General features: G+C 48.4%; 1 protein-coding gene across 8 annotated transcripts in view; it reads right to left on the minus strand.

Annotated features, from left to right (window-relative positions):
• Window positions 1–15,701, minus strand: part of Gtf2i (general transcription factor IIi) — a 95,410-nt gene extending 79,709 nt beyond the window's left edge. For 3 of the 8 annotated variants that reach the window (XM_059249645.1, XM_059249644.1, XM_059249640.1), the window contains exon 1: window positions 14,573–14,623. In XM_059249645.1, coding sequence (XP_059105628.1) covers window positions 14,573–14,588 — 16 coding nt within the window. In that variant the 5' untranslated portion in view covers window positions 14,589–14,623. Of the gene's footprint in view, window positions 1–14,572; window positions 14,624–14,826; window positions 15,048–15,571 lie in introns of those variants that run through there. The other 5 variants (XM_059249648.1, XM_059249647.1, XM_059249646.1 and 2 more) reach the window with 3 other exon arrangements.
• Window positions 15,702–20,206: the final 4,505 nt, after the last annotated feature.

Here is a 20,206-nt window from a genome sequence, read left to right on the forward strand (position 1 = left end):
TTATAGCTGATATATGATCATCGATACCTGTGGTGGTATCGATGGTATTGTGTTCCCCAAAATATTGTGCACCCTAATAAACTTATCAGGGGTCAGAGACAGAACAGCCACTAGATACAAAGGCTAGAAAATGGTGGCACTCACACCTTTAATCCTAGCATTCCAGAGGTAGAAATCCCTCTGGATCTCTGTGAGTTCAAGACCACATTGAAAACGGCCAGGCATGGTGACACACGCCTTTAATCCCAGAAAGCGAGCTTTTAATCCCAGGGAGTGATGGTAGAAAGCAGAAAGGTATATAAGGCGTGAGGACCAGAAACCAGAAGATTTGGCTGGTTAAGCTTTTAGCTGGTTAAGCTTCAGGCTTTCAAGCAGCAGTTCAGCTGAGAGCCATTGGGATGAGGACACAGAAGCTTCCAGTCTGAGGAAACAAGATCAGCTGAGAAGTTGGCCAGGTGAGGTTAGCTGTGGCTTGTTCTGGTTCCCTGATTTTCCAGCGTTCACCCCAATACCTGCCTGGGTTTGATTTTATTAATAAGAACTTTTAAGATTCATGCTACAGATAGCAGAAATGTTTAAACATACTAACTCCATCAGACTTACCAACATTTAGGAGAGCTAAGTTCCTTTCTAAAGCATCTTCACTTTATACCCTGTGCCCATCATGAAGTCAATGATGTCCAATGCCTGGTGCTGGCTATACTATTTGTATAAATTACCAATCATTCCAACCCTTGTTCTTCTTTTATTCTAGAAATTGTTATGGTGATGTTAACACCTTCGGTATTTGGTTCTGGGTTTTGTTTTTAAGTTCATTTGTTTAGTGTAGGTAGGGGTAAGGATGTGCCACCATGGATATATCTTGAGTCAGAGGACAGACAGTCAGAATCTGGTCTCTCCTTCCACTACATGGATCCCAGGGATCCAACTCAAATTACCAAGCTTGGTGGTAAGTGCCTTTACCTGCTGAGCCATCTTGCTGGTCTAATTCTGAGTGTTTTTTATTTTATCCTTTTATTTATTTGTGAGTGTTTTACCTGTATGTATGCATGTATGTGCCTGGTACCTGTGGTAACCAGAAGACAGGGTCAGATCCCCTGGAACTGTAGTTATAGTCGGTTGTGAGCTCTCATGTGGGTGCTGGAAATCTAACTTGGGTCCTCTAGAACAGGAACCAGTACTCTTAACCACTGAGCCATCTCTCCAGCCCATACATTCTGAGTTGTTTTACTGCAGCATTACTTTTGCTTGAAACAATTTATACCTATTTAAAACAATCACTTACTTGTGATGTTCTTTGCTTATTCCTGCGTCTCAGATAGTCCCTCTGCCTGACATCAATCCTTCAGAACCGCCTTCCAGTGACAAACTCCGGTTTTGTCTGCTAAAAGTTCTTTCCTCTGGTGGGGCATTTCACTGCAATGGAAACTCCACCTAATGGCTGTTTCCATTCTGCACACTCAAGCCCTTTCGTCCCTTTCGGAGTCATCGTATTTTGTCCTCCACTGTGGTCTCTGAAAAGTCACCGACAGCGTCCTCCAAAGATAATCCCCGTGCACGTAACCTCCGCCTATCTGTAAGACGTTTGTCTTCGCTCTCTATGGCGTCCCCATGTGTCTAGGGCAGATTTCTTCTCACTCCATGTTTGTTACTCACAGGGCTAACGATGGGCTATAGTGTCTGGCTGGGGGAAACTCAGCTCCCACCTCTTCAGACTGCCATTCTCCATCTCCCATGAAGCCTCAGCCTGAGCCGGGCCCGTGGCTCACACCTTTAACCACACACTCGGGAGGCAGAGGCCAGCCAGGGCAGCTCAGCTTCACTGTACATAGTGAATACCTTCATCCCAGGTCTCTCACCATCTTACCATTGCTCATTCTTTCCTCGGTGCTGAACTACACTTCTTCTAACTTACCCTCCATTTCACTTATTTCTTTGTCACATTTATGGTCTCCTACCCCTAAAAATGTCTTATATTTGTTCAGACCTCAAAGAATTTTCACAAGTCTCTGGTAACTAAAAGACCTCCAGTCTTGGTAGAGCTGTTTATTTCTAGTGGTTCTTGCTCTTATTTCCTATACTTACATATTTGTTTAATTTTATCTTTATGTGCTGATACCTTAATTTTGTAAAGCTGTTTATAATCGGAGGATGAAGCCGCTTCCTCCCGGAATCACCACAGCTGTCTCTGGACCACCCACAAACAAGGGTCCTCACCACCCTTGCCCATCTGTATCTCACCTGAAGGGTCCTCCTGTCTGACCAACGAGTTCGATGCCTGTGCTGATTTCTGAACTTCTTACCCCAACGTGCTTTCTTTCCAAACGGAGCACGGTGGCTCCCATTTCTATGACTGGAAATCTAGTTCCCTTGAATGTGTGTCTTGTGTGGAGAATGGTTGTAAGTGCACTCTGCCAAGCTGCGCCCCTCCTTCCTCTTCTCTCCAAATGCCTCTCTGTGGGAACATTTCTTAGGCTTTTTTTTTTTTTAATTTTTTTAGATTTTTATTATGTGTATGAGTGTTTTGCCTGTATGTATTTATGTGCACCACATACCTGCCTGGTGCCCACAGAGGTCAGAAGAGGACATCAGATCCCCTAGAACTGGAGTTACGGATGATTGAACCACCATGTGGATAATAGGAACTGAACCTTGTTTCTCTGCAAGAACAGACAAAGAGACATCTCTCCAGCCCTCTTGGGTTTGTTTTTTTTAAAGATTTTATAATTTCAGAGCATTCTCAGTTGTTTCAGTAAGAATGACTAGTGCCTTAAATATCCTTTGTTTTACATATCCCCTCCCCCTTCTCTTTTTCAAGACAGGATTTTTCTGTGTACCCTGCCTGCCCTAGAACTTACTCCATAGACCAGACTAACTCAGAGATCCACCTGTCTCTGCCTCCCTGCTGGGATTAAAGGCATGTGCCACTATGCCCAGCTAGAGTTATTATTTTATGTGTATGAATGTTTTGCCTGTATGTATGTTTGTGTATTATGTGCCCACAGAGGTCAGAAAAGGGTATCAGATCCCCTAGGACTGGAGTTAGTTGTTAGCCAAAATGTGGGTAATGGGATCAAACCCAGGTCTTTTAGAAAAACAAGTGTTCTTAACCACTGAGCCAACTCTCTAGCCCTGCTGTAAATATATTAATTGTCTAATTAACAGTATGAATTATTAGGCAGATCTTAGATTGTGAGGTTACAAACTCCCAACTCAGGCCAACTCAAGTATAAAAGCAGTTTTATTAATTTAGTTAATTTCTCAAGGTTGCATGGATTCCATGTACAGCTAGGCTCAAGAAAACAAAATATATTGTCTGTCTTCTCCATTCCCACCCAAAGCACAAGCAAGAGCCTCAGGTCATAAGCTTGCCAATGCTTCTACCATGACCCCAAGGCAAAAACAATTTGTTAGTCAGGAGCCTAGGCTGGACCAATTTCAGTGGCTAGCCACAATAGGATAACCCAGGACCAGCTGTGATCAGCACCAGTCCACTGCAAATTGAACAGTTCTCACAAAGCAAAGGCAGCAGCAGTATCATGGGAAAGAGATGGAAAAGCAGGCCAGGCACCAGGAGGACCTCCTCCTCCTCCTCCTCCTCCTCCTCATCATCATCATCATCACCACCACCACCATCTGGGACAGGGCAAAACCCTGCAGATCCTGGTTTGTTCCTGCTCAGTCACACCTGGGACAAAGTTTCACTGTGACCTAGGCCCACTGAGACTAACAGCAATTATCGAAATGCACTGGGAGGAAGGACAGCCAAGTGGGGTCATCCCTATGTACTCACCCTTAGGCCGCCTGTCATGGAAATGAAGACTGGCCTGGGATGGGTGGCATCCTTGCTCTCTGGCCAACTTCCGCCACTGTGCAGGAAACAGAGCCAACGTCTGGGCTGCTGCCACCTCTGCAGTGGCTTTTGGGTTCTGTAGTGCCAACTTGCCGCAGAATCTGTGCAGCCACCCCTTACTGGGGTGACAGACACCTGGCCTGCCGTCACAGCTGTGTACCCGGGTGCAGGGTGTGTCCTCCGCCCACAGGCTCAGTGCCTTCTCCATCTGCACCAGGCACCTGCCTCACACTGTGGCCATGACATTAGCGGTCTACAGAGCCACAAATATGGTGTTCATTTCCCTCTCCTCCACCAATTGAACTGTCAGATGCAAGACCTGCTCCTACTTAGTCAGGACTTGCACCTTCTCACTCAATGGAGGCCCCGGAAGCTCCTCAAACACACCCAGGAAGTCAGTACACCCGTTGTTACTTGTACTTGTAGTTACGAGGACTTGTAGTACTCGGCCATTGTTAAAGCCCACGCAAATTATGTGAACCGAAGGGACCAGGATCCGAGGCCAGGGCAGCTAAGCAAGCACTGGACACAGGAAGGAGCCCCATCTAGCCTATTGGAGCTCACATCCTGCTACTCCAGGCCAAGCATCCTGGGAACTACCCACTGCTTGTCCCTGGCTTTTCCCACCCAGCGAACCCAAATCACACAAGGCCGGAACAGGAGTGGTGAGGGTCACGGGCGGCAGTGCCCCAGCTACCACCTCTTCTGGACCTTGAGTCTCCTGCCTGGGGTTCTGCAGTAGCAGTTCTCTTATCCCCTCTGTACTCCCCCGCTATGATTTCTCTGTGCTGTGCTGTCTAATAGATGAGGTGCCTCCTCTCAGCTCTGAAAACAGACACCGTCCATTCTCTCAGAGCTTCTTCTGTTTCCTGGTGGAGATGAGTATCAGGGATCACGTTCATCTGTGTCCTCAGAGTTCTGATCTGCTGCACCTCAAAACAAGCCAGTAATGAATTCCATGTCAATCTGTCCTGACTATATTTTTGCTTTTCTCATGAGCCAAAGGAAGAGAGCTTGTAAAGATTTGCACATTATCACCATTCTGACAAAAAGAGATGGGGAGTGGAGGGTTGGCTCAAGGGTTAAGAGTAAGAGCACTAGTCCGGAGGTGGGGGGTGGGGTGGATGGTGGTGCATGCCTTTAATCCCAATGCTCGGGAGGCGGGGCCAGCCTGCTCTATAGAGCAAGATCCAGGACAGGCACCAAAACTACACAGCGAAACCCTGTCTCGAAAAACAACAACAACAACAAAGTAAGAGCACTTAGACCCAAGCTGCTAGCACACACCTCTAATCCCAGAACTCAGGAGGACCAGGCTGGCAGGTCTCTGATTGAGGCCAGCCTGATCTACATATCGATTTCCAGGATAGCCAGGGCTATATAGAGAGACCCTGTCTCATAAACAAACACACACACACACACACACACACACACACACACACACACACACTAAACTCCCAATTTTATCAACTCATTTAAGTTGCTAAACTCACAACAAAATTAAAAGAGACAAGACAAATCCTGAGTAACTTAACTACCACTTAATTATAAGGAAAAACTAAAATGAGATCTTTAACTTCAAGAAATGTTTTGTCTTTTCTTGGTGTCAGGTCCCCTGGAGCTGGAGTTACAGAGTTGTGAGCCGCTATGTGGGTGCTGGGGCTCCAGGTCCTCTGGAAGAGCAGCCAGTGCTCTTAACCACTGAGCCATTTCTTCAGCTCCAAAACTTTTATTTATAAAAGATACTTCAAAATGGTTAGTACAGGCGGTGGTGGCGTATGCCTTTAATCCCAGCACTTGGGAGGCAGAACCAGGCGGATCTCTGTTGAGTTTGAGGCCAGCCTGGTCTACAGAGCGGGATCCAGGACAGGCTCCAAAGCTACACAGAGAAACCCTGTCTCGAAAAACAAAAACAAAACAAAAAAAAAAAAAAAAAAAAAAAGTCACTCACTTTGTTCTAAAATGATGCCTACAACACAAAGAAAGACTAACAGTCCGCTGCTGTCCTAACAAGTTCAGCCACACAGCAGTGTGCTGGACTCTCAACAGTGAAATATTCTATTCCAGCAACACCTCAGGCTGCCAAGCCTTCCTCCCTGTAATATCAAGGGTGTGGTGTGTGCTAGACACCCCTTGTTCTGTCTACAGTTACCAGGCACTGACCCAAAAGCACCTGCTCTTCAGAACCCCAAACACCAACAAACACTCAACAGTTTAGAAACACACTTCCATTTAATCTGTTTCCTTAGTAATTTTTATTAAAAATGTGTTTTTAAATTTCTGTTTTTAGATACGTTGAAGGTAGTTTATTGATGCTATTGGTTTATCTTGGAATCTTGATGTTTATTATAAAAGGCTGACGTTCACTTGATACAATTGGTCAACACACTTTCCACTGTAACCTAAGAACAGCGGTAGGGATATGGTGTGGCTCAGCGACACAGCACTTAGGTCAGGGCCGAAGCCCATCCCCAACACCCTAGAAGGAAAAGCAGAGGGGGTTAGACTACGGGCTTGGACAACCATGTCCTTGGCCCCAAGTGCCATCTCTTCACCAAGTGAAACAGAGGAGCCTCCATCTTACCCAAGGGAGAAAAACAACACTGGATCCAGACACGGAGACAACTCCCAACGGAACTCCAAGAAAACACATCACTAGGCCCAGCCCTCAACGCTTCACCCGGGAAACCATGAGGAAGAAAGAAAGGGACAAAGCCAAGTTGACACAGACCCTGTAAAATGACTCCCATGGTTTTCAAAGAGTCAAGGGTTGGAGATGTAGGTCAGTCAAGAAAGCTTTAAGGGAGGCCCTGGGCTTTATCCCAAGTCCCATGAACTGAGTGTGGTAGTACATGCCTGGAATACAGTTCTTGAGAGAGAAAGGATCAGAAATTCCTCAACTATGTATGAAGTTCCATCCACTGGACTGCATGAGATCCTGTCTCGGAAAATGGGGGGGGGGGGGAGTGTACCTACAGAACTCCGAAGCCAGAAGTCGGAAGGCACTGTGGTAACCTGGGGTGCTAAAGCAGCGGGTGAATCTGAGCCCAGACTACAGTGAGAACCTATCTTCAAAATAAAAACGCTCAAGAACTGCCGGGAAACACAAGGTGCCCAAGCCAGCACTACGGGGACTGCAGCCCTGGCTGGGCTAGGCTGCTAAAACCCAGAACCCACCCAACCCCCCTTTGAATGGGATGAGTGTGGCAAGGGAACTAAGACGAAGTCTCACTGGATAGTCAGGGCTGGCCTGGAAGTCGCCATGTAGACCAAGCTGGCCTCAAACTCAGTTTCAGAAGTACTGGGATTAGATGAAAGGTATGCACCACTCCGCCCAGCAGGTCCCATCTTTAATAAAAAGTAAAATTGTATGAACTCCAAAAACTGTTTAAAATATAGTCATCACTTTTTATCAGTAAAGGTTTGATTCGTATGCCGATTTTAAATCTATACATGGTTCACATAAAAAGTTTCAGGAACAGGGGTGTGAAGAGTAGAAAATTTGAGTAGCTCTGCTTTCAAGGTCAGGGTGAGATGAGCGCACAGCCCACTGATGAGGCTCTAACAGGATCCAAAGGGTAACTCCTATTCATCTGAAGGGCCAGGGAAACAGTCAAGACACCGCCCACTCCCAGGTGTGGTGGCATACATCTGTAAACCCAGCACTTGGAAGGTGAGGCCAGAGGATCAGGGGGTTCAAGACCATCCTCAGCTATAGCAAGTTTGACTGGAGTCTGGGCTACATGAGACCTTGTCTCAAAAATCAAGAGAGAAAAAAGAAAATCAACACCCTCCCCACCTCACCCCAGTGTGCACTCCCAAGCACAGGTGTGGAGCCAGTGGTCAATTTCTCATTTGTTCTTAAGGTGCCCGATTTGGGTTTTTTTGTTTTTTTGTTTTTTTGTTTTTTTTTTTTTTTGGTTTTTCGAGACAGAGTTTCTCTGTGTAGCTTTGCACCTTTCCTGGAACTCACTTGGTAGCCCAGGCTGGCCTCGAACTCACAGAGATCCGCCTGGCTCTGCCTCCTGAGTGCTGGGATTAAAGGCGTGTGCCACCACCGCCCAGCCCGATTTGTTTTTGAGACCGAATCTCCATTGGCCTAGAACTTACAGATCAGGCTGGCTAGCCAGGGAGCCCCAGGAATTCACCTGCTCCACTTTCCAGCACTAGGACTTTAAGCACACACCACCTGCAAATCTTTGTAACACAGGTTCCAGGAACCAGCTCAGGCCCTGGGCTCGGACTTTACCATCTTCTCAAGCCCACAGTCCAGCATCCTGATGAGGAGCCTGCTCTCAGCACACAAACAATGTGTTCTCTGACCTTACGCTACACATTAAAATCACCTGCGTTTAAAGACCTGCATCCGGCTGGACTTTTTGTAGCCTAGGAAACAGCAATAGCCTAAGTATGCACCCTTACCCTGAATGGCTGTTCTAAGAATGTGGCTAAGTACTTCATACCTAAACCCCATAAATTCAAAGTGGCTCAGTTCTCAGCCAGCTCCTCTAATTACCCCTGCACTAAATAAAATAACCTATTTTCTGATGAAGCATAATAACTAGGACAGCATCAGAATGAACCTTATTCCAAATGCCTATTTTTAAAAATACAGAAACCAGGGACTTGCTTTGCCTAAGATCTAGAGATGTGGCTCCGTGGTAGAGCCGTGCCTGGTACACAGCCCTGGGCTCAATCCCCAGCACCACAACAACATAAAATAAAATAAAATGTAGGGGCTGAGAGATGAGTCGGCAGTTAAGTACACTTTCTGCTCTTCAGGAGGACCAGAGTTGGAGTCGCAGCACCCATGCAGTTTGGGGCTTTGTCTACTATTTTAAAGTGTTGTAATACTCCTTCTGAACTCAATCTTTGATCATGGTACGCCTCTTCTGTGCCTAACAACACAGCCTTTTCCAAAGTCTTATTTTGTGAGTTAGCAGTCATTTCAGCTTTTCCGTGACTAGTGGTATATTTGTGCATGGTGATATATTTATTTCCATTTCTTTTGCTTTTTTAATATATTTTAGTTTTTATGCTTAACATGTATCTTACATAGTTTCTTAAAGCACATAGCTGAATTTCTCGTTTTTTAAGGTTTATTTTTATGATGGGTGGTGGGGGCACCCACCTTTGATCCCAGCACTTAGGAGGCAGAGGCAGGCAGATCTCTTTAAGTTCGAGGCCAGCCTGATCCACAGAGCGAGTTCTAGGACAGCCAAGGCTATTACACAGAGAAATGATGTCTAGGGGAGGGGGTTGATTTATTTTTATTTATGAGTAAATATGTCTGTGTGTATGCATGTGATTCAGGTGCCTGAAGAGGCCAGAAGCGGGTATCAAACACCCCAGAGCTGGAATAGCGGGCTGTAAGCTGCCCAACATGGGTGCTAGGAACAGAAGCAGGTCCTCTGGAAGAACAGTAAGTGCTCTTAACTGCTGAGCCATCTCTCCAGCCCCACACTGGTATTTTGTAAACACCGACTTTAGATGTTTATATGTATACTTAGCCACCACAAAAATGTCTTTGCTGGGAAATGTGCTCTGCAAAATCATATATTCAGTGAAGGTGGAGGCTAAAGTTGAGCTGTGCCTTAGTGCCACTACATCCTTCTGAGTATGTGACGGATGTCTGTCACCGTGGAGAAGCAGAGATCTTCCTCTGGAGCTCCACCTGTTTCTGAGAGTCTCTCACTGAACCTGGAATTCACGGCTCAGCTGGAGTGGGGATGTTGCTGTCCTCACCCGCCCCCCAGGAGTAGGCTCACAGCCTGTCACTGCTGCAGCTGACTACCCTATGTGGGTGCTGAAGAGCAAGCCCCTGTCCGTACGCTTGCCTGGCAAGCGCCTTAACAACCTTCTTCTATGAATATGATTTGTTAAATGTGCGGCGGAATCTAAGCTAATTTTATGTACTTGTATGAATACTCCACAAATAAACCTGTCAAGTGAGAAAATGTGGAAACAATGAAAGATAGCACTGGCGAATCTGGGGCTCAGAGTCAGGGCTGACATTCAAAGAGGGAGCCTCTGCCCTGGCTCAGCATGTGTGAGGACCCAGATCAACACTCGGAAAACGCAGCCTGGGGCTTCTTCTTCACAAAGGAGCCAACCATTCCTACATGGTGCTTCTATGCTAGGAAGAGATTTGCCCAGATCTATGCAAATTCTTCCCAAAGAAAACATTCAAACAAACAGCTGGGCATGGTGGTGCACGCCTTTAGTCCCAGTACTCGGAAGGCAGAGGCAGGTAGATCTCTGAGTTCGAGGCCAGTCTGGGCTACCAGAGTTCCAGAACAGCCAGGGCTACAAAGAAACCCTGTCCCAAGGAGGGGAAAAAGAAATGCATGAAGTTAATGTGTTTTATATGCATGGCTTCCCTGTCCTTTCTGTGATGTTGCCATCCTCCTTAGTCAAAAAACGTAAATGAGATAATGTAATTTTAAGTGTCAGAAAATCTAAGACCAGGGCCAGGATACAGCTCAGTAATAAGAGTCCTTGCTCAGCATGTCCAAAGCCTAGGCAATGCAAAAATCAACTCTACGATAAAACCAGGTATTTATTTCACTGGATCTCTGAGTTCCAGGCCAGCCAAGGCTACACAGTGAGATGCTATCTCAAAAAAAGGGGGGGGGGGGGTAAATAAGGCTGATGTGAAGAGCTCCAGTAGCTTTACTACATCCACCAGTGATGGGGGCTGGGGTGTGGCTAGTAGAGGAGCTCTTGGAATAAGCTGAGGCCCTCATTCAATCCTTACTACCACCAAAAACCTAAGGAAGTATTGGTTCTCAAAGATACAAAGTCTGAATAAACCGATGCTTTAAAAGACCAAGTAGCAGATGCAGCTTAGGAGTAAAGCAGGCCTCCAGCACTATACATGCTTTTGGTCTGTTTGTGGGTGTTTATTTGTATATGTATATATGTGTGTTTGCCATATCTATAATAGGTAGAAGTATATAGAGTCCTATATGGAGTACAATAAAACTCCCAGCCTTCCTACTCAGCAGTGCCCTACTCAGCCATTCTATTTTCATTTGGTTTGGTTTGGTTTTGAGACAAGATCTCCTTGGCTTTCCTGGAACTTGATATGTAGACCAGGCTGGCCTCCTGAGAGACGTGCTGGGACTTAAGGGGTGAGCTGCCACACCCAGCCTACATTGTTTTTAATCAGGTCACAACCAAGAAAACCCTCCAAGCCCTCCAATGATCTCTAGCTGGACCAAATATTCTCACTTTCCCACTGGCCAAAGTGGTAATAAGCAGACGGGCGGTGCAGGAACCGGCAAGGGCTGCGGGAACAAAGAACCATCGGGAGACTGGCCCCGGTGAGTTCCGTGGACAGGAGGGAAGCTGCAGAGGGCAGAGAGGAAGGCTGGGGAGGAACAAATCCCAAAGACACCTCTGCATGTCCCAACAGTGCAACTGCCACACTCTGGCCTGCAACCCATCCTTACACTCGGTGGGGAGTGTGGGGTGCTTCTCCCAGCACACCTGGGAGAAGACAGGGTGATAAAAGTCCCTGATAACTGCCTGGGCTTTGTCCCCAGCACTGAGTGGAAGGGGTGGGGGAGGGAAAGAAGGAAAACTGTGTCATGACTAAAATAATAACTCAGAGTGGAATAACCGTCAGGGCTATTTAGACTTCAAATTTAACTCAGCACTTGAACCCACAGCCACTTTTCAAACTGGAGCTGAGTTTTGTAATTACGATTCACTTTTTTTAAAAATTCTCAGCCAGGGTTGGAGAGATGACTCAGTGGTTAAGAGCATTGACTGCTCTTCCAGAGGACCTGGGTTCAATTCCCAGCACCTACATGGAAGCTAACAACTGTAACTCCAAGATCTGACACCCTCACACAGACATACATGCAGGCAAAACACCAATGCACATCAAATACAATATAAAAAATAATAATTCTCAACCAGTCTTGTAAGCAATCTAGAATAAACAGTTCCATTTATTTTCATGTGAATCCTGTTTCCAAACAAGTGGTAGTGGTATATGGCTATCATCTAAGCACTCAGAATGCTGAGACAGGAGGACTGCAATTTACATGCCAGCCTGGGCTACACACAATTCGAGACATGGTCAAGGCCCCAACCCAGACCTGCAGAACCCCAGCCTCTGGAATGACCTCATCAGTCCTCTACAGAAGCAGAGGTGGGTGGGATAGAGAACCAGAACCTCCCAGATGAAGTCACGTGGCCCCGGCTTACAGAGAGTAAGTACCTAACTTCTCGATAGCTGGCCTCGTCTCCAAATGGAATTTCATGAAGTGTTTAAGGGGCACACCTGCCAATGAAAACATACTCAAATACAGCTGTGTGGCACTATAAACCTGGCACCTGGCAGAGGACATAGGGACTGGACAAGGACCTGACCAGAGTTTGCCACCTAAAGAGCAAAGGGACACTCATACTGGGGGGAGGTGCTTAGTCTTACTGCAACTTTGATATGCCATGTTTTGTTGATATCAATGGGAAACTTGCCCTTTCCTGAACAGAAAGGGGGGAGTGAGGGGGGGGACGACAAAGGGGGGAGAGGTTGGATGAGAGGTGGGAGGGGAAACTGGGGCCAGGGTGTAAAAGAAATATATAAATAAATAAAATAAAAAGAGCAAAGGGACAAAAGCAGAACCTAACCCCCTCCCCAAGGTCCATCATCCCAGCTATTCAAGCAGCTGAGACAGGGAATTATTACCAAGTTTAGGTCTGGGCTACAGAGGGAATTCAAAGCCAACCTGGACAACTTAGTGAAACTCTTATTTCAAAAAGTAAAACGGGGCGAGGATGGGGGGTGGGGGGAGAGACGTGCCAGCCTAGAATCCTCAAGGAGCTGGGAGCTTTGCTCGGTAGTAGAGTGCTTGCCTAAGGCACGTACTAGGTTTCGTCTCCCAAAATGGTAAACATGGGTATCATCATGCCCCTGCCCAAGGATGACCCGAAGAACAGAGAACGCGGTCTATATCTTAACAGGGTGAAAGAGAAAACAACTCGTGACCCCACAACATAAAAGGCCTTACAGAAATGACTGTAGATAAGTGAGAAAGTTTCCCGTGCCTCCAGGGTGTGAGGCAAAATCCCGGGAGTCAGGCAACAAAGAAGCCCCAGGCAAGAGACTCAAAAAAAAAAAAAAAAAAACTGCTGTAGGAAATAGCAGCCATTCCACATCCGAAACCAAGGCTTGTGGGTACCGTACCTGCACCCCCTTATTTGCAAACTAGTTTCCCCTTTGCCCTGGAAACGCCCGGAGACAACCAGGCAGTGTGAGAGGTCACTGCATCTCGCCCCACCTCCTGTTCCCAAACACAGTCGGCGCTCCCCCAGCACCATTTCAGATCTGCACTCTCAGCAGCCAAGGAGCACAAAGCCGCGGGGGGGGGGGGGGGGGGGGGGGATACACTAAACAGCAAAACTTGTGTGCTAGAACTGTGATCCCAAAACTTACAAGGTGAAGACAGGAGGATCGAGAGCTCAAGGCGAGCCTCGGCTACAATGCGAGTTCCATGCTAGCCTGAGCTACAAAAATACCTTATTCAAAAGTTAAAAAAAAAAAAAAAATAAGCAAACTTGGGCAGGACGTGGTTGCACTGGCACCCGGGAGGTCGAAGCAGGCGAAACTGAGTTCCAGACCAGCCAGAGCTACATGCTGAGGTTTCCCACACACCCCCTCCCCCAAAGGCAACAACTTGATGAGAAAAAAAAAAAACGGAGGTGCAAGTAAACTTTTCTTTCCCCCGTCCCTTCTCTTAATCCCGCCGTCTGGGAGCTTGCCCAAGCCATACTGATTATTTCCATGGCCTCAAGGCTAAAGTCTTCCTTCCGGTCATTGTGTTTATTTCCATCTCCTCCTCTCCCCCCACCCCACCCCCAAAAAAAAGTCCTGGCCCCGCGGGATCCGCAAGCCAACAGCTCGGGACAAAGCCCACGGCTGGGCTCCACCTGGGAGCAGGGCGGAGCACCGGCCGGCCAGGGCGGGCGCTGGCTCCAGAGCCTGGGAGCTCCCCGCCCCCCTGCCGGGGCCCCCGCTGCAGTTACCAGGGCACCGGTGCCCCGCCCCCGCCGTGCCCGCCGGCCAATCGCGAGCGCGGTCTGCTGCCCTCGGAGCCGCGAGCCCCAGATACACACATACACGCGTATACACACACACACACATATACACACACATACACACCGAACCCCAGCGCGACCCCACGGGGCTCAGGAGGGGGCCCCTTGGCACCGCGCCCCCATCTGGGCGCGCGCCCCCCCGGAAAACCGACTCGGCCAATCAGAGCCAAGGAGAAGAGGGCTGCGCGGCCCCGCGGGGTCCGCTCGCCCGTTCGTTCACGCGCGCGGGCGCGGAGGGGCTGCGAGCGCGAGACCACCCCTCCCCGACAACCCTCTCCCCCCCCCCACCTCCCCGCACTCCGCGACCACCACGCACACACGCAACACACGCATGCACGCACACGAGCTTAGGTATAGACTGTGAGACGCACGCGCAAGACGCCGCGAGCCCCCCCACCCCACCCCGTCACCCCCACGCACCGCGGGTGCGCGCGTGCAACTGTCGTCTCCTCTCTCTCTCTCTCTCCCCCCCCTACGCCCCGCAACCTCGGCCGCCCCCTCCCCCTCCCCCAGAACCGCGTCGCGTCCGCGGCCGAGGCCCCCAAGTCGAGTGGGCTTTGGGGAGGGGGGGGGAGGGAAAGGGTCACAGCGCGTCCGTCTCCTCCTCACCCCGAAGTTGTCCCATCCGCCGTCACTCCCCACGCGCCAAGAGCGAGCCCCCCCCCTCCAACTCTCACACCCGGGTCGGTGCACACGAACCCCCGCCGCGGGGGTTGGGGGGTGGGTGGGGGGGACACGGGACAGAAAAGTGTCGAATAAAGACGCCCCTGTTCGCCAGGGCACCCCGAGGCGGAGGAGAGGGGGGACACGAGGGAAAAGGTGGTGGTGGTGGGGGGAACCCTTCTAAGGCGACAGGGACTCACCCGAAGTGCAGCCGGGGAGGGTCGGGGAAGGGGGGAATGCGGACAGCAAGCGGGTGTAGGCCGGAGGGGCCTCGGCGGAGGCGAGCTGGCGAACGGGGTGGAGGTGAGAGGGCGAGGGGGGCCCCGTGCGTCTCGGCCGTGCTCCTGTCACCGCCGCATGGCCGCCCCCGGCGGGGCCTCACTCCTCGCTCGGATCGCCGCACGCGGGGGGGGGAAAAAAAAACAGGGACGAAGCCCGGGGGTAACCGCGGCAGGCGGGCGGCGAGCGCGTGCAGGGAAGCGGGCGGGGGGGGGGCCGCCGGTGCCCCCTTTTCTCTGCTCTCCGAGCTTCTCTCTCACCCTCCTCCTCCTCCTCCTTTTTTTTTCCCCCTTTTTTTTTTTTTTTGGCCTTTTTTTTTTTTTTTTTGTTCCTCGAAGGTGCCGCTGCGCGTGCGCGCGAGCAGCACCGCCCACCGGGAGTTGTAGTCCCAGACTGGCGCTCACCTACGCGACGGGTGGGTACCCCGGACTATAACTCCCAGACAGCCTTGCGCGATGAACCCAGATTCTCTTCCCCCATCGCCCCCCTCTAGGCCGAGCCGAAGCGCCGCGGCGCCCGGCCCTCTCCGGCTAGGACTGTCAATGGAGGAGCGCGGGTGGTGGGAGCAAGAACATGGCTGCACCTGGGGCCTGCGCGGCCGTCCGGATGGGGGAGGGGAGTGGGGTGGAAAGAAACGGGAGATCTAGATCGTGGTGCCCTCCTCACCTTGCTTCTGCTCCAGGCCACAACTTCCACTTAAATAACTCTTCGCAACCTACATTCCCTTGCAAATTGCAAAGTTGGAGGACGTTGCAAAGACCAGGGGAGCCCCGGGGCTGGCCTGTCGCCTGTTTTGCAGAGGGAAGTCCCCCAGCTCCGGGACACAAAGAACTCAATGTTTTCAAAGCTGGCTTTAGAAGCAACCAGAGCGGACTTGCCCTAACTTGGGACAGGCAACGGATGGGAGGGGTTGGGGAACTCGTGATTTCCACTTTTCCTCTCTCGAGTCTTTGCACACCTCTACAGTTAGAAAGACAATTGGAACAATTCCGACTGTTCCCACAACTGCAAAGAGATTTAACTTAAAGCTCCTCCTCCGTCCATTAAATTTATTTTTACTTCTCAACTGTTTAATAAGATCAGTGACTTTCGAGAGTAACAACTAACTGTTCATCTAAGTTAAATCCAAAAGTTTAAAAAGCCCGTGTCTGAAGAACTTGGATGTTAATGCAAAGCACTAAATTGAGTGAATTTGTGGCGTTTGTTCATTTGTTTTTTCCTACTTTTTCTGCCCACCCCCTACGCCAGCCGAATATTCGGGCGCCCTCCCCCACCCGCTGCTTCTCGGTAGGTGGCGGCCACAAGGCTTTTTCCAGCCTCCCAGCCTCTTTGTCGCTTGCTGGAAAACTTTCCGTGCAAGCCAGTCTTTTGATGTAGTTCCAAAACCCTGCCTTTGAATTCGGGTTCAAGGATTGGCGTTCCCTGGTCGACTTTCTTGCATGAAACCGCACCCACAAAGCCTCGTCTAGAATCTCCATGTTGGATTTCTTTGCACTCCACGGAGTCTTTAAGGATCCCTGGGAAGCAATCTGATTACAGAAGCCGCCTACGTTTTTTACGATTTCCCCCTAACAATATTTACACCCTTCGTTCACTTGCCTAATCCGATTGTGACTGACTCAACTTTGTCGGCTCTGTCCAGAGCTATTCATTAAGTTGTCAAAAGAACAACTTTCTCTTTGCGCTGGGATTTCACTGATCTTTGGAATATTTAACCAAATTCCAAACTCCCGAAACAAGAGTCCTGCTCCTTTGCAGCGGGGGTTGTGTTCTGAGATCCATGCCTGAAATCAGTCCAAACTTACATACTATGATTTTTTTTTTCCTATACATGCTTAGGACAAAAGTTCTGCAGAGTGTGGTGATACACGCCTGAAATTCCAGCACTCAGGCGGTAGAGGCAGGATGATGGACACAAATTGGAGGTCAGACTGGTCCAAGTAGGGAATTCGGGGCTTCCAAGGTTGCCTGGTAAGACCCTCTCTCAAAAAAACAAAGAAAGGAAACATTACAAAGTGGTTTTTTTTTTTTTTAATTAGGCACATAAGATTAAAAATAAATAGTACTAAAATTGAAGATTCAGGGCCAGGATGTAGCTTAGTTGGTAGAGTGCTTGCCGAGCGTGCCCAAACCCCTACCCTCAGCACTACATAAACCAGACATGGTGGGACATATGGTAATCCCAGCCCTCGGTAGACGGTAGACGGAGGCAGGAAGAGGGAGGTTCAGCGCAATCCTCTGCTATCCAGAGAATCAGAAGCCAGCCAGGGATATTGAGACCTTGTATGAAATAATAATAGTACTAATAATGATAAACCATTCGTAACAATATACTATCAGAACATCTATGTGAACATCACTCAGAATACTAAAGTTGTCCACACCCTTCTGCCCACTTTCCTGACAGGGAAAGACTGGCTTTGGATGGCATCCTTGATCTTCAGCCAGCCTTTTCCACTGCTGGAAATGTACTCAAGCTCCTTCAGGGCGAGCAATGCCTCTCCAGCAACTTGTATTTTCCAGTCCAAACTGGTTCCTGAGTAACCATCCCTTACTGCAGTAAATGGTTTTCGTCTCTTACACATTCTCAGTCCTTTCAGGAGAGGACTTGCTGGATGTCATTGTGTTCTTTTGGCTTTGAAATGGGTCTCACTCTGTAGCCCAAGCTGGCCTCGAACTTCCAACCCTGATTCGTCAGCCTCTGAGTACATGCCGGGTCTGAAGGCTCCATAGATGCTTAATGCTTTATGACAAGTCACAGTGGCCTACAAGTTTTCTGTTCCTGTCTTCAACCCCCAAAGTTAAAACCCTTTTCATCTTCAATATACAAATATCTTTTTTTCTTTGGGGTTTTTTTTGTTTGTTTGGTTTTGGTTTTTCAAGACAGGGTTTCTCTGTGTAGCCCTGTGTAGCCTTGGCTGTCCTAGAACCCACTCTGTAGACCAGGCTGGCCTCAAACTCACAGAGATATGCCTGTCTCTGCTTCCTGAGTGCTGGGATTAAAGGCGTGCACCACCTGGCTTATATAAATATATAATACTAATAAATAACATATAAATATCTTTGTACACAGAAGATAACGTTTTCCTTCACAATTTAATAGAGAAAAGACTCCTTACTGGAGATTCTAGATTTTTTTTCTCCTTTTTTTTTTTTTTTTTTTTTTCAGCTTTAGAGGTAGAGATTGAACCCAGGGCCTCCAGCATTCTAGACAAAGCAATCCACCACCGAGCTATCTCCTTACTTACAGGTTCTTTTGAGGCAGTCTCACTAAATTGCCCAGGCTGTTCTCAAACTCAACGTTGTAGCCCAGGAAGGCTTTAAACATCCCATCCTCCTTGCCTGAGTCTCCTGAGTATTTAAGGATTACAGATATGTACCCGTCATGGCTTTCCAATTAACTTGAAATTTTTCATTTAAAGAAAAGGCTTTCAGCTGGGTGGTGGCAAACACCTTTAATCCCAGCACTCCAGAGGCAGAGACAGGCAGATCTCTGTGTGTTATTGTTTTTGCTCTTTTGGGGAGCCCACCACCCAGCTGCCAAATAAATCAATCACACATGCAGGCTTATTACTTATAAATGTCCAGGCTTAGGGCTGGAGAGATGGCTCAGAGGTTAAGAGCACTGGCTGCTCTTCTAGAGGTCCTGAGTTCAATTCCCAGCAACCACATGATGGTTCACAACCATCTGTAATGAGATCTGGTGCCCTCTTCTGACCTGTGAGCATGCATACATTGTATACATAATAAATAAATCTCTTTAAAAAAAAAAAATGTCCAGGCTTAGCTTGGCTTGTTTCTTGCCAGCTTTCCTTAAATTATCCTGTCTACCTTTTGCCTTTGGGCTTTTCCTGTTCTTTTCTGTAAATCTTACTCTTACTCCTTGGCTTGTTGTGTAGCTGGGTAGCTGGCCCCTGATGTCCTCCTCCTTCCCTGGCTACTTCTTTTTCTCCCAGATTTCTCCTTCTATTTCTTCTCTCTGCCTGCCAGCCCCACCTACCCTTTTTCCTGCCTCACTATTGGCTGTTCAGCTCTTTATTAAACCATCAGGTGTTTTACACAGGCACAGTAACACAGCTCCACAGAGTTAAACAAATGCAACATAAACAAAAGTAACACACTTTAAAATAATATACCCCAACATCTGTGAGTTCAAGGCCAGCCTGGTCTACACAGCCAGTTCTAAGGAAAAAAAGAAAAGAAAAGAAAAAGCTTTCAAGCTGGGTGGTGGTGGCACACACCTTTAATCCCAGCACTTGGGAGGCAGAGGCAGGTGGATCCCTGTAACAGGAGTCCCTGAGCAAGCTCACTTGCCATATTGGCAAGCTCTGAGTTCAATTGAGAGAGCCCATCTCAATAAGTAGGGTGGTAAGCAAGCAAAGACTCTTAGTGTTACCTCTGACCTCCATGTGCACATGCATACACACACATGTGAACCCACAAAACACACACAGATGTGCCTACCATACACACATACATATGTGAAAAAAAAAGAAAAAAGAAAAGAAAAGCCACAATCAGTATTCTTACAGCCCTTCATCTCAGCCAAAAGGACAAGAAGATACAGCATCTGTACACTTGAACTTGAGGCCAATTTCTAGGAAAACAAGCATTCCTTGAATGCAACCACAGAAATCAGCAATACTTCAAGCCTAGATCTGATAAGGGAGACAATGACTGTATGACCAGAGGGCAGATGTCATTCCCAGGCTGCCTGCCCTGGACAAAGGAATGAATCATATCCAGGGTGGTTACAAGCCCTGGAGATGTCCTCAAGCTACTTTGAATGGAGCAGAAGTTTTGGTTTTAAGATAGGGACACACATGAGCTGAAGAGATGGCTCAGAGGTGAAGAGCAACAGCTACTCTTCCAGGTCCCGGGTTCAATTCCCAGCACCCACGTGGCAGCTCACAACTGTCTGTAACTCCAGGTCCAGCAGATCCAGCACCCTCACACAGACCTACGTGTAGGAGAAAACACTAATGCACATAGTTAAAAAAAAAAAAAAAAAGATAGGGACACAGGAAGCCTAGGCTAGCCTCCTCCACTTCCCAGGATGGCAGGAGAGCATCAGATACATACAACTCTTAAAAGGTTGTCCTTTGATCTACACCATCCACTCAATCTCTGTCTGTCTCTCTCTCTCACACACACACACAAATAAAGAATAAAGTGTAAAAATAAGGGACCTGCCAGGCGGTGGTGGCGCACACCTTTAATCCCAGCACTCGGGAGGCAGAGCCAGGCAAATCTCTGTGAGTTCGAGGCCAGCCTGGGCTACCAAGTGAGTTCCAGGAGAGG

Source organism: Peromyscus eremicus, chromosome 23, assembly GCF_949786415.1.
Source record: "Peromyscus eremicus chromosome 23, PerEre_H2_v1, whole genome shotgun sequence".
Classification (NCBI taxonomy): Eukaryota; Metazoa; Chordata; class Mammalia; order Rodentia; family Cricetidae; genus Peromyscus; species Peromyscus eremicus.